Source organism: Dreissena polymorpha, chromosome 5, assembly GCF_020536995.1.
Source record: "Dreissena polymorpha isolate Duluth1 chromosome 5, UMN_Dpol_1.0, whole genome shotgun sequence".
Taxonomy (NCBI): Eukaryota; Metazoa; Mollusca; class Bivalvia; order Myida; family Dreissenidae; genus Dreissena; species Dreissena polymorpha.
The window spans coordinates 29426933-29442531 of record NC_068359.1 but is presented as its reverse complement, the minus strand read 5'-3'; the positions used below and the strand labels follow the sequence as shown (position 1 = coordinate 29442531).

At 34.8% G+C, this 15599-nt stretch overlaps 1 protein-coding gene across 2 annotated transcripts in view; it reads left to right on the top strand.

Annotated features, from left to right (window-relative positions):
• Positions 1 to 1153: 1153 nt before the first annotated feature.
• LOC127881115 (uncharacterized) overlaps positions 1154 to 15599 on the top strand; it is a 53865-nt gene continuing 39419 nt past the window's right edge. The window contains exon 1 of one of the 2 annotated variants that reach the window (XM_052428805.1): positions 1154 to 1484. In XM_052428805.1, the coding sequence (XP_052284765.1) occupies positions 1299 to 1484 (186 nt within the window). In that variant the 5' untranslated portion in view covers positions 1154 to 1298. The remainder of the gene's footprint in view (positions 1485 to 15599) is intronic. The other variant, XM_052428806.1, reaches the window with a different exon arrangement.

The following is a 15599-nucleotide window of genomic DNA, read 5'->3' as shown; positions in this document are numbered from 1 at the left end:
AGGCGGTGTCGTAATGGGTCTATAGCTCTGCCTGAACTGTTGTCCAATTGGTTTACAAGTCCGGCTGAAGTGAAAGGCCATCAAAAACTGTACAGCATGATCATGGTAAAAATTGATATCGAACTTGAACTATTGTATATGTAATATAGAAGGAAATTAATTGCGCATGCGTAACCACTAGCATAATGCACTACTTTTAATAACGTAAAGTATATCTCCGCGAACTATTTCTCGGTGCGGATTTCCTTCAATCCTCGATTTTTGAGTGATTTGGTGAACGGTAGTGATCTGCGTACCGATTTTCAAAACACCACCAATAACCTTAGTTGTTGATGCGAAAAACTAAAAATCAATGTTCATTATAGCAATTGCCAAATTTTAACGCTAGATGGTGTCTGGTTACAAAAAGTTATTATTAAAACGCAATGTAGATACTGCTACAAGTGGGCTACAATTTACTGACAAAATACCTGTTTTGCCGGAGATAAAAATCATGAGGTCGTTTCGCATATTCAACATATTCAATATGATATAATAAAGACAAAGGTTATATTTATATCAATATTCCGACATTGATTTAATAAAACAATAACGTTGATTGTAGACATGTGCATTCCCTTTGCTTCCCAGTATCGCCTCGCCAAGATATTAGCATTCAAAACAATGTTTGTTTATTCTAAAATGAAATCGCACTAGCCACAAATAAAACATGAGGCAAAGGTAAGATGCTTCCTGAGAAAATCGGACTAATAATACTGTTATGTTTGTGTTATCTTATCGATTGCGATGGCAACCTGATTCAATGCGATTCTTTGCTTGGTACCATACAGTAGATCGTGTATCTAAATAACACTTATTTGTTTAAAGATATGTTACACTGAACCAAAGACCTATAGATAATATATGTTATCTATAGGTCTTTGACTGAACCACAAAGAAGAATTGTTTGTTAAACGTGAATATGTTATTAATTTAATAAAAACGAATTCTTCGAGTAAATAACTTCTTTCTAGAAATTTCCGCCCGCCCCTTAAATACGTCAGTGTTCAGAAGTAAAAAAGAACTAATGCGAAATTTTGGGAAAATAATCTTGTTGGGCGACAAACAGCTAAAATAGTGTTCGTGTTGGTACATAATTCACGTTCGGTTAAAACCTGTCGTAACAAGGGACGCAACTTTGACAGAAATAAGGAAGTAAACACACTTTTGGGGTTACAACCTGGATTATTAACGCAATGACGAAAGTGAAATATTTCCGTTTGCAATAATTGCTATTTTCCTGTTTTCTTGATTATAAGATGGAGATATATGCGGCCATTTCGGATTTTAATCCCCCGGTTGTTGACGGCTCGCAAAATATTCTTCAGTTTGAGAAAGGGGACAAGTTTGAAATATTCGACTGCCACAAGACGGATTCTGACTGGTGGGGGGCCAGGGCTCTAAAGACGAACACTGTAGGATATGTTCCGTCCAGATACATGCAGGTAGAGATCACATATATAACAAGCTGAAATGTGTTCAATTTTAAGTAACACAAACATGGGATTTTATTAATTTACAAATCATTTGTTTATGTAACCTATTTATTTATTTTATGATAAAAAATATAAACATGTATTACAATATCATACATATATGAAAAATTCAGGAAACAAATTCTTACACATTTTATGGTTTATAATTAAAAGTTTAATTATAAATTAAGCAAAACAAATAACATGTCTATCCATAGTATCAGCCATCTTAATGAATACATCCAAACTTTTGAAGTGAACAAATACAAAGACACGCATCTGTTATATGTCAATAGTTAAATGTGTATTCTTGGACATAACAACAAAAAAAGCATTAAAATTGGCATTGTTTTGACAAAATACTGGCTAGACTTAGCTCCCTGTAGTAATCTGTATCATGTACAATGGTTCTCATAATATCAGCCCTTCTGATTGATTGCTAAAATTTGTAACTATGCGCATGTGCTTGTTCTAAAAAAGTATCTTAATGGTAAAACGAAACAAAATTGCTCATGTTGTTCTTAAAATATTTTTACATTATATAAAAAAAATAAACGGTATACAACACATTTGATAAAGCTACTATTAATCCATAAACAAACATAATTGTGTGCTTTGTAATTTAAAATCACAGCATGACCCTGTAATAAACATGACCTACTTTTGGATGATCACCTGAAATCATGATAATGATAGTCGTTATAGTCCTGGATAACCATTAAATTAAAACTTTTAACAATTGAAACACATTAATGATTAACTTTCCAGCACTTTTTGAGAGTTTTTCGTTAAAGTCACGATACTATGGGGAGGACCAATATTTAACTATGAGAATAAGGGATAGTCTAAATAATGATACGTCACAAAATTAGTAATTATACCTAACTTTTTATTTGTTGATACATTTTCCGGAACATCTCATCTTAAAAAGAACATTTATAGGGTGGAAACCAGAAAGTGAAAATGTTTGTAAAGATCATTATTTTGGACAAGAGTATTAGTATTTATCTGAAACAATACCTTTTTCTAACAATAGGTACCATGTGCACAATTTATGAAGAACATGCATTAAACCAAAACTAAAACTACTGCATCATAAATTAAATTAAAATAGAGGCTTCCATGATTTTTTCTGTGTTTTTTGTTCACTTTTGAAAGATGACTTGGATGGGAAATTTGACAAATGGGAGGATTGTTTTCTGATCAACTTTAGTCTTTATATCTTGTTTACTATTTATTGACCTTAATATACCACTGTTCATTTGATAAATTATAAATATACATGTATCATTTGAAATTTAGATGTATGATGATTTGGATTTCTTTTTAACAAGCACACTATCTGACTATCTGCCCTGTGACCTAGTCCTACAGGAGGCATTGGGGCAGAGTTCCATGCCCTATCATTTAGGGGTATTGGATAAGTGAAATATTTATATAACATTTGCTTTCTTTTTTGAATGGTACTTAAGTTAATAAAGTAACGAAAATATAAATTGTCAATATACATAGAACCATAACTGTAAGGATAATCATTAATTAATAAGACAATACCAGTTGTCCTTATACATTTATTGGCCTTTATACTCAAGATGTTGAAAAATAGTTTGTTTGTATATTTATTCATAAAGAACATCTGAGAACAAATATTTAATCATGAATTATTTTATTAACTTGATGAATTGACAAGAATCCATCTCTTTTTATAGATTCAATAAATAAACAAGACTATTGCCAAGCAATAAAAGTCCCCTACCAGCTCCACCATTGTCAGAAATTCCACCATTATCAGAATATTTTTTTTGTTGCCATAGCAACCAGAATTTTTGACGTAGGAACAAAATGAAATGACGTGCATAATGTCCATATTGCCATCTATCCATGCTGGAAGTTTCATTAATAATATGAAGAACTTTTAAAGTTATCGCAGGATCCAGAAAAAAACACAATTTTCAGCAGTAGTTCTAGTCTATTTGTTGCCATGGCAACCATAATTTTTTACGGAGGAACAAAATGAAAAAACGTGCATAATGTCCATATTGCCATCTATCCATTTTTCAAGTTTCATGAAAAAAATTGAAAAACTTTTATAGTTATCCAGAAAGAAACACCATTTTCAGCAGTATTTATAGTCTATTTGTTGCCATAGCAAACAGAATTTTTGACGTAGGAACAAAATGAAATGACGTGCATAATGTCCATATTACCATCTATCCATGTTTCAAGTTTCATTAAAAAATATGAAGAACTTTTAAAGTTATCGCAGGATCCAGAAAATAACACCATTTTCAGCAGTATTTATAGTCTATTTGTTGCCATAGCAACCAGAATTTTTGACGTAGGAACAAAATGAAGTGACGTGCATAATGTCCATATTGCCATCTATCCATGTTTCAAGTTTAATGAAAAAATATGAAGAACTTTTAAAATTGTAGGATCCAGAAAAAGACACCATTTTCAGCAGTATTTATAGTCTATTTGTTGCCATAGCAACCAGAATTTTTGACGTAAAAACAAAATGCAGTGACATGCATAATGTCCATATTTCCATCTATCCATGTTTAAAGTTTCATGAAAAAATATTAAGAACTTTTAAAGTTATCGCAGGATCCAGAAAAAAACACCATTTTCAGCAGTATTTCTAGTCTACTTGTTGCCATAGCAACCAGAATTTTTGACATAGGAACACAATGAAATGACGTGCATAATGTCCATATTGCCATCTATTCTTGTTTCAAGTTTCATGAAAAAATATTAAGAACTTTTAAAGTTATCGCACGATCCAGAAAATTGTGACAGACACACAGAGCGAAAACCATAAGTCCCCTCCGGTGACACCGGTAGGGGACTAATAAATAGTCAGTAATAGAGTATTCATGTACAAATTATCAAACAAATTGTTAAGTTTCATTTGTAAATAGAAGCTGGGGTTTGGTTGACAGTTTTCCTTTTATTGCACTAGTCTACTTTAACGCTACCAGCTCAGAACAGCTAGTTTCTTGGGTCTCATTTAAGTAGATTTTTTCCATCTTGCTTAAATTGTAAACGTTACAAAATGATGTCAACAACTCCCTTAAACATGCAATACAAGGATAACATTTCTGTGCATGTGAGTAAAACAATAAAAGTGGATTTAGTAAAATGTTCAATCCATTGATTGTTGTGTCAGCTGTTGAAGCACTAGGCTTCAAATCACAATCCTTCTGTTTTGTGGACACCATGATATGTCCGGCGTGTGTCGTGTGTCCTCTGTCATCAACAATTTCTTTGTTACTGACTTTAGAGGCCAAATTGTCCATCCAATCTTGATGATACTGGTCTAGAAAGCAATATTTACAGCAATTTTTCCGATTGAGGAAAAACTACAAAATTCCCAATTTCTGTATGAAACATTTCCAAAAGGAAGAAACATTTTGTCAATTTTTCTTCCAAAAGTGCATTACCTGCAAGTAAACAAATAAAATGAGCACTGAAACTGAACATTTTCAGCCAAAATGCATGTAAATAAATAATTGAATTGATTTGTATAATTTTTACCAAGCAATTCAAAAGAACCATAATTCCCAATCTAAAGATTTCACAAAGCAAAGTTTTCCAATTTCAGTGTTTTTCGCGCTAATTTAAAATTGTCCCAATTGTAATGATTAGTACTTTTCTTAATCGGGTAAAAAAAATCGCTGATTTATATTAGGTATATCTAGGCCAGGTTCTAATCTGGGTTAGGCGTGTCCAAAAGCTAGGTTGCCATGGTTAATTTTGTAAAGCCTCATTCATGCCTTATGACATGTGATATGACATCTTAGCCACTTGATATGACATATTAGCCATGTGATATGACCACTTAGTCATTGGATATTGCAACTTATAAATTTGATATGACATCTTAGCATTGTGATATGACATCTTATCCATTTGATATGACATCTTCTTAGCCATGTTATATGAGAACTTAGACCTGCTATATGACCTCTTATGCATTTGATAATTATAATATAATAGCCATGTAAGATGACATCTTAGACACGTAATATTACATCTTAGCTTTTTGATATGATATTGTAGCCATGGGGTATGAAAACTTACCCGTTTGATATGACATCTTACCCATGTGACAACCTAGCCATGTGATATGACAACCTAGCCATGTGATAAACATTTTAACCATGTGATATGAAAACCTCAATATGTGATGTGATATCTTAGCTAGGTGATTTGACCTGTCAGCCATTTGATATGGCATGTAAACCATGAGGTCTTAATCATGTGATATGACCACTTCACCATGTGATCTGAAAGCTAAACAATGTGATGCCATGTGATATGACATCTTAGCCATGTGATATGACATCTTAGCCATGTGATATGACATCTTAGCCATGTGATATGACATCTTAGCCATGTGATATGACACAATTGCCATGTGATATGACATCTTAGCCTTGAGATATAACATTTTAGACATCCATGTATGATATGAAAGTGTGTGCATATGATATGACATCTTAGCCATGTAATATGACATCGTAGTCATGTGATATGACAGCCATGTGATATGACATCTTAGACATGTGATATGACATCTTAGTCATGTGATATGACATTTTAGACATCCATGTATGATATGAAAGTGTGTGCATATGATAAGACATCTTAGCCATGTGATATGACATCTTAGTCATGTAATATGACATCTTAGCCATGTGATATGACATCTTAGACATGTGATATGACATCTTAGCCACGAGATATGACATTTTAGACATCCATGTATGATATGAAAGTGTGTGCATATGATATGACATGTGATATGACATCTTAGTCATGTGATATGACATCTTAGCCATGTGATATGACATCTTAGGCATGTGATATGACATCTTAGTCATGTGATATGACATCTTAGCCATGTGATATGACATCTTAGGCATGTGATATTTCATCTTAGGCATGTGATATGACATCTTAGACATGTGATATGACATCTTAGTCATGTGATGTGACATCTTAGACATATGATATGACATTCTTAGCCATGTGATATGACATCTTAGACATGTGATATGACATCTTAGGCATGTGATATGACATCTTAGGCATGTGATATGACATCTTAGACATGTGATATGTCATCTTAGACATGTGATATGACAACTTAGTCATGTGATATGACATCTTAGACATGTGATATGACATCTTAGTCATGTGATATGACATTTTAGTCATGCAATTGACACATTCTGAATCGGTTTACCGGTATAAGTTGCCAAAAAATGTTGTTAACAATCATTTTAATTATTTTACCATCCAACATATATAAGTTTATTAACTGCAAATATTCCAAATCAGCAAAAGCATCTGTCTGTTTGTTTGCATCTAGCAAATTCTTCTAAAGGCTGATACAACATTGTGGTACTGTTGTATGAGAAAATGATGTAGATGCAAAGTACTCAATTTAGGATACAGGATTTTGGGTTACAGGGCACGTGGGGGATGTACATATAGACATACAGACATATAGACATATTCTCAGGAACAGGTTTTTTATCTTTGGCGCAAAAGATGACATTTTGCTTTAATATGTTTTGGTTTGCTTAAAGAAAAAAATTGCTCAGCAAAAAGGAGATACTTACAAACTGGAGAAACGTATTATAGCTAATTACTAAATACTGCAAAGTTACTTCACAATTCCATTACACCACATCATGAGTTTCCATTAAAAGTTTGTGTGGTTTATAAAGTTTGTAAAATTTTTCTTGGGATTGCCACGTTTCCGCTACCTCTAAGTTGGCCACACTTTAACAGCTCATGACTTTAGACTACTTCTGTCAGTTGCAGTAAGAGAAATGGTACGTTACTATTGAGACACATTTGCCACAGATCCTGATTGCTAGAATGGCCAATATTTAGTGTGATATATATTGTGATAATGATGGACTACAATATTGGGCTGTATTTATGACAGGCAGTTGTCATATTAGCAAGCCTTTTTTACAAGAAGTAATTTATAGGCTATGGACAGACCACTGTACAAGTTTGAATGTGGGGAGAGACAGGAACTAGGTGATATTCATGTAGTGTGACATTTATTTTTTATTTTGTGCAATTTGCTGTGTTCATATGAAAACGGACATTGCATTTTATGGTACATGTATGTTCCTTTGATAATTGTTTGTGTTAAGCTAACAAGAAGAAGACAAACCTCTTTTTAGGTTTGTGAACAGTTTCATGGTGGTTTATCATCAATATTTTTAGGATTTGAAAAGATGGGACCTGAAGATGCATGTGTTTTGAAACAATGGATGTTAATGAATGAAATTAATGGGTCAAATTTTATTACCGTTGGTTATTACCGCAATAACCAATGGTTGCCCGTAGATTATTTTGATTCTAACACGATTTCATTAATAAGTTATCCGCGGTTTAAAGGTTATATATGAAAATTATATTAACCAAATGTCCTCAACTTTTCCGCGAAAACGTGACGTCACCACAACAATGAAAATCAAATGACGTTGTCTTCATTTGTAAACAGTGCGCGGACAATCAAAGTGACGTCACTTTAAACAACCCTTGGTATATTGGGTTAATAACCCACAGTAAGCTCCCTTCTCATTCTAATGTGCATGCATGTGCGACTGTGGTCGAATATAAGGGAAGCTGCTGGTAAATATATCTTAGCAAGGGAAGCTGCTGGTCAATATATGATAGCAAGGGAAACTGCTGGTAAATATATGATAGCAAGGGAAGCTGCTGGTCAATATATCATAGCAAGGGAAGCTTCTGGTCAATATATGATAGCAAGGGAAACTGCTGGTAAATATATGATAGCAAGGGAAGCTGCTGGTCAATATATGATAGCAAGGGAAGCTGCTGGTCAATATATGATAGCAAGGGAAACTGCTGGTAAATATATCTTAGCAAGGGAAGCTGCTGGTCAATATATGATAGCAAGGGAAACTGCTGGTAAATATATGATAGCAAGGGAAGCTGCTGGTCAATATATGATAGCAAGGGAAGCTGCTGGTCAATATATGATAGCAAGGGAAACTGCTGGTAAATATATCTTAGCAAGGGAAGCTGCTGGTCAATATATGATAGCAAGGGAAACTGCTGGTCAATAAATCATAGCAAGGGAAGCTGCTGGTCAATATATGATAGCAAGGGAAGCTGCTGGTCAATATATCATAGCAAGGGAAGCTGCTGGTCAATGTATCATAGCAAGGGAAGCTTCTGGTCAATGTATAATAGTAAGGGAAGCTGCTGGTCAATGTATCATAGCAAGGGAAGCTTCTGGTCAATGTATCATAGCAAGGGAAGCTGCTGGTAAATATATCTTAGCAAGGGAAGCTGCTGGTCAATATATCATAGCAAGGGAATCTTCTGGTCAATGTATCATAGCAAGGGAAGCTGCTGGTCAATATATCATAGTAAGGGAATCTTCTGGTCAATGTATAATAGTAAGGGAAGCTGCTGGTCAATATATCATAGTAAGGGAATCTTCTGGTCAATGTATCATAGCAAGGGAAGCTGCTGGTAAATATATCTTAGCAAGGGAAGCTGCTGGTCAATATATCATAGCAAGGGAAGCTGCTGGTCAATATATGATAGCAAGGGAAGCTGCTGGTCAATATATCATAGCAAGGGAAGCTGCTGGTCAAAGTATCATAGCAAGGGAAGCTTCTGGTCAATATATTTTAGCAAGGGAAGCTTCTGGTCAATATATCATAGCAAGGGAAGCTGCTGGTCAATGTTTCATAGCAAGGGAAGCTTCTGGTCAATATATCATAGCAATGGAAGCTGGTGGTAAATATATCTTAGCAAGGGAAGCTGCTGGTCAATGTTTCATAGCAAGGGAAGCTGCTGGTCAATGTATCATAGCAAGGGAAGCTGCTGGTAAATATATCTTAGCAAGGGAAGCTGCTGGTCAATATATCATAGTAAGGGAAGCTGCTGGTCAATAAATCATAGCAAGGGAATCTTCTGGTCAATGTATCATAGCAAGGGAAGCTGCTGGTCAATATATCATAGCAAGGGAAGCTGCTGGTCAATATATCTTAGCAAGGGAAGCTGCTGGTCAATATATCATAGCAAGGGAAGCTGCTGGTCAATATATCATAGCAAGGGAAGCTTCTGGTCAATATATCAAAGTAAGGGAAGCTTCTGGTCAATATATCATAGCAAGGGAAGCTGCTGGTCAATATATCATAGCAGGGGAAGTTTCTGGTCAATATATCATAGTAAGGGAAGCTGCTGGTCAATATATCATAGTAAGGGAAGCTGCTGGTCAATATATCATAGCAAGGGAACTTGGCTTTAATCATATACATAATCCAGTCAAAGTGAACTTTATACAGAGCATTTCATTAGATTGCATTTTCCTTAAAGGTAGCAGCAATGTAGAAAAACATGGTAAAATAATGGACAAATTTGGCCTTTTGTACTGTAGATAAGATAGCTGGCATACCGGTTTATACAAATTTCTACTGATAGGTTGATACCTTTGTAATGTTCATTCTATCTTGTGCTTTTTGTATAATATGAGGCCTCAACAGAGCAGTATTTTGTTGGCAAAAATTGAAAATCTGGTAATAAATAAAGAAGACATTTTTATCAATCAAAGTCAAATATTAAAGGAAATTGTAGCAGATGTGATTTTTGTAAAATGGCCAGATTTCTTCAAGACCAATACTGCTGTGTTTAGTCTATTGTCTCAAATAGAGGTAAAAGTAATATTGTTGTTTGTAAAAATATGAGTCATACATCTGCAACATGATTATGTACTATTCATGGCAAAACACTCCTCCGCTTAAAGCAACTGTTAGTAAGCACTTGTTTAATTAAGACTTGATAACAATACTAACACGACTTCTTACAGACCCTATATGGTGTGATTATGGCTATTTATATTAACATTAACATTATAAGCCTTCTTAGTGCCTTTAAATAAATAATGTATTTTAACTGAATTGCATAAAAATTGTTTGGCGTATTAGACAAAGACACTCTCAAGTTTATATCCTAGGACAAACCACTACTTGATATCTTTGGAAAGTTATTGGGTGGGATAAAAAGCCAGAATGTGTGGGTTACAAGGCTGACGGTCCAGTGTCCACTACTGCACACCATAACATAGTCTTTAAATATGATGACTTTATCCTCATTGAACTAATTTGTTTCCTCTTCATATAGAAATGTGTCAGTCCTAACTGTTTTGGGAGTCTAGCATTACATTAGATACAAAGTCATTTATTATCTTGTGCATTGGTCCCTTTTATGAAGATCTGTTCACAGATTGACACAATGACAGTTTTCAAAAATAATTTTCAAAGATTCCAAAAATGATTGTTTTAATTGATAACTTGAAACAATGCAGTAACATACAGTAACATGTTTACATAGTGTTTGAAATACACTGTGATGCTAAAAAGCCTGAATAGGCTGAGTGGTAACAAAGGACCTGGGTTCAAATACCCTGAGACACAAACACATATTTTCAATGTTGATTAAGAATATTTTAAATAAAATGAATTGGATTATATTATTCAAAAATATTAAATCATATAAACAAGTTCCTTAAGTTAGCCTTTCTGTAAAGTATTGCTGGCTTAAAATTTACATTGAAAATTTGAAACAGATGTGTGGTTAACATAGATTTGTGCAGATTGTATTTACATGCTATTTGATATCTACCTAATGTCACACTGGCCTATCTGATTTACAAACCAATATTTATTGAAAAGGTTGGTTCCAGTAGGCTACACATTTGACACATTGTTGAAGGTTGTAAAACTGTTCATCCATATCTCTTAATATTAGAGTATTTCTCTTGTGTCATTTAAGATTTATTATTTGTAGTTTAAGTTTTTATCCTCCTTGCAGAGCTTTATAAGAATCATATGCTTTACATTCAAAGAATCAAGTATATGCTGGTTTGGTTGTTTTCATAATGAATTAGATTCAGTGTTTCTACATTACATGTCTAAAATCTGTTGCCATATTAGTTGGCACTTTTTACTCTGTCTTAAAATATTCCTAACAGAACTGCATGTCAGTAATAGGCTCTTCAGACATCAACTCGCTGTAGTGGGTTTATTTATTTTGTTAAACCCAATGTCAATGTAATGGTGTGGGGTGGGGTGGGGGCATGAATAACAAAGTCCATGCATGTATCAATTTATTTGCAGATGAAGACCAATATAGTCCATGATGTACAAAGACCTAAACAAAAACAATAGCAACAATTTTACAAACAGAACAAAGCATGTCATGCTATAAAATATTAACATGAAATGGATATCACATCAATTTTATAATACCATAATACAAAATTTTCCTATGAAATTATAGAAGTACTAAGACAAACCAAGTTGGTTAAACAAAGGGCTGCAAATGCAAGACTTGGGTCTTAGTTTAAGCCTATTTATTGTCCCCTACCGGTTTCACCAGAGGAGACCTATGGTTTGCGCTCTGTCTGTCTGTCCGTCACACTTTTCTGGATCCTGCGATAACTTTAAAAGTTCTTAATATTTTTCATGAAACTTGAAACATGGATAGATTGCAATATGGACATTATGCACGTCATTTCATTTTGTTCCTACGTCAACAATTCTGGTTGCTATGGCAACAAATAGACAAGAAATACTGCTGAAAATGGTGGTTTTCTGGATCCTGCGATAACTATAAAAGTTATGGCAACAAATATTTTTTTAGCTCACCTGATTGCTCGGGTGAGCTTTCGTGACCGGTCTTTGTCCGTCTTCCGTCCATCCGTGCGTCCGTCCGTCGTCCACATTTGGTTTGTAAACACTCTAGAGGCCACATTTTATGTCCGATCTTCATGAAACTTGGTCAGAAGATTTGTCCCAATGATATCTCGATCAAGTTCGAATTTGGGTCACGCTGGGTCAAAAACTAGGTCACTTGGTCAAAAAAAAGAAAAACCTTGTAAACACTGTAGAAGTCACATTTCATGCCCAATCTTCATGTAACTTTGTCAAAATGTTTGCCTTAATGATATGTTGGTTGAGTTTAAAAGTGGTTCCGGTCCGTTGAAAAACATGGCCGCCAGTGGGCGGGGCAGTTTTCCTTATTAGGCTATAGAGAAACCTTGTAAACACTCTAGAAGTCACAATTTTTGCCCAATCATCATGAAAGTTGGTCAAAACATTGGTTTTATTGATATCTCAGACGAGTTCAAAAATGGTCCAGATAGGTGAAAAAACATGGCCGCCAGTGGGCGGGGCATTTTTCTCTATATGTACATAGTGAAAACATGTGAACACTCTAGAAGTCACATTTTTAGCCCAATTTTCATGAAATTTGGTCAAAACCTTTGTTTCCTTGATATGAGAGTTGAGTTCGAAAATGGTTCCAGTCAGTTAAATAACATGGCTGCCGGGGGGGGGGGCAGTTTTCCTTATTTGGCTATATAGAAACCTTGTAAACACTCTAGAAGTCACAATATTTGCCCAATCATCATGAAAGTTATTCAAAACATTGGTTTTATTGATATCTCGGACGAGTTAGAAAATGGTCCAGATCGGTGAAAAAACATGGCCACCAGTGGGCGGGGCATTTTTCTCTATATGTATATAGTGAAAACATGTGAACACTCTAGAAGTCACATTTTTGGCCCAATTTTCATGAAATTTGGTCAGAACATTTGTTTCCTTGATATGAGAGTTGAGTTTGAAAATGGTTCCAGTCAGTTGAATAACATGGCTGCCGAGGGGGGGGCAGTTTTCTTATATTTATATAGTAAAAAGAGCTTGTGAACACTCTAGAAATCACATTTTTTGCCCAATCATCATGAAACTTGGTACAAAGATTGGTTTTATATATATCACATATTTAATGCCATAATTATTGCCCTTAGATTGTCCAAATTTTCATTATATTATGCAAAATCCTTGTAAACACTCTAGAGGTCACAGTTTTTTTGTTTCAGATTTTATGAATCTTGGTCATAATATTTATTTTTGTAAGCAAAGTTTGATGTTTGGTAAGGGGTGGTCAACTCAAAATATAGGTCACCAGGTCTAATCTTACAAAAACAAAAACACTCCATAATGCCAGAGTTTTGGTTCAATAATGATGAAACTTGACCAGGATGTTTGTCTGGACAATATCTAGGTCAAGTTTGACGTTTGGTAAGATTGAATGAACCGACTCCTATCAGGTGAGCGAACTAGGGCCATCTTGGCCCTCTTGTTTTTTAATCTGACAATGGTGGAGCCGGTTACGGGGACATATATTGCTTGGCAATAGTCTTGTTTTAGCTTGATTGCATCGAAAGCCTAAGGCTTATATAAACGCTCTCGAGTCTGTTTCCTGGGCCTCGAACCAGTACTTGGTGTGTTTAGGGGCGATCCAAAGAATTCTCCCACGGTGGGGATCGAACCCGTGACCTCCCGGTCGCTAGGCGGACACCATATCCATTACGCCACGGCGACTGGGTCTTTTAAATGCTGTTGCTGAATGAAAGCATGGTTGGTTATTTCTTATTGAAATAAAACTCTTATTTTGATTAAAGATTCATCCTCTTGCATCCGAACAATTAATGATTATGTAAGGATGTTATAAGTATAACATCAGCCTTTCATAACAACGGGGATTGACCTGTTCTACAGGTATATCAAATGATTTTGTGTTCTGATTTAGTAGGGTTGACCAATTATAGACCTTTCTTACTAGATTTAAGTTTTAAAGGCATCATTTCCAACCCTTAGATACTGATGAGCAGCTAACAGCATAAAACCTGAACAGACTGCGAGTTACTGACACAGGCTGTTCTGGTTTTATGCTGTTTGCACATAACCATTTTCACTTTGCGTCTGAGAGGGAAAGGGTTTAAGATTAAATGATATATAGACATCCAATCAGGACAGGGGTATCCCAACTTAACATGCTAAATCACCGGACGCCCATCATGTAATGTTCTTTGTCTAAAATAAATGACAAACTATTTTGTTGTGAAAGTCCCTTTAAATTCTCCACTACATCACATCCAGTAAGTGCTGATCATGTATGCATAGTAATGACATGAATGTTTCCATGTTTGTCATTTCAGTGGAATTAATTACATTCTAATAAAGAGATCTCATTACAAGTAAGCTGTCCATGTAAGCTACAAGTAGAAAACATAGCGCCTGATATTCTTTGCCAATGAACATTGCTCTGCAAGCGGTAGCATACAAACAGCAATTTTCTTCGTTCAAATATGGCTTTTGAATGTTTATATATACATGTTGCTCAGGCCTTTTTCTGTCTATTTTGGGAAAAAGTACCTAGCAAAATTGGGATTTTTTGAGTCACAAAATCTTCCAAATTGGGAAGAATTTTCATCGACAAAAGCATTATTTGGGAAATTATTTTTCAGATTTTTTCTTATTAAATCTAATGTTTTCATGCACAGGTATTGCCCAAAAATGCTAAAAAACGTATGTAACTGTTTTTTTTACCATGCAACAGTCATTAACGATTGTCCACTGCTAACGTTAGTGTGTGTTTGATAAAAAAACAGGCTTTTTTATGCTTGAAGTTCAAATAAAATACATAGCTCGATAAGTCATTAAGGATTTTTATGTCCCCCACTATAGTAGTGGGGGACATATTGTTTTTGCCCTGTCTGTTGGTCTGTTGGTTTGTTTGCGCCAACTTTAACATTTGCAATAACTTTTGCAATATTGAAGATAGCAACTTGATATTTGGCATGCATATGTATCTCATGGAGCTGCACATTTTGAGTGGTGAAAGGTCAAGGTCAAGGTCATCCTTCAAGGTCAAAGGTCAAATATATGGGTCACAATCGCTCATTTAATGTACACTTTTGCAATATTTCAATATTCAAGTTAGCAACTTTAAATTTGGCATGCTCATGAAGCTGCACATTTTGAGTGGTGAAAGGTCAAGGTCAAGGTCATCCTTCAAGGTCAAAGGTCAAATATATGGGTCAAAATCGCTCATTTAATGTACACGTTTGCAATATTTCAATATTCAAGATAGCAATTTGATATTTGGCATGCATATGTGTATCTCATGGAGCTGCACATTTTGAGTGGTGAAAGATCAAGGTCAAGGTCATCC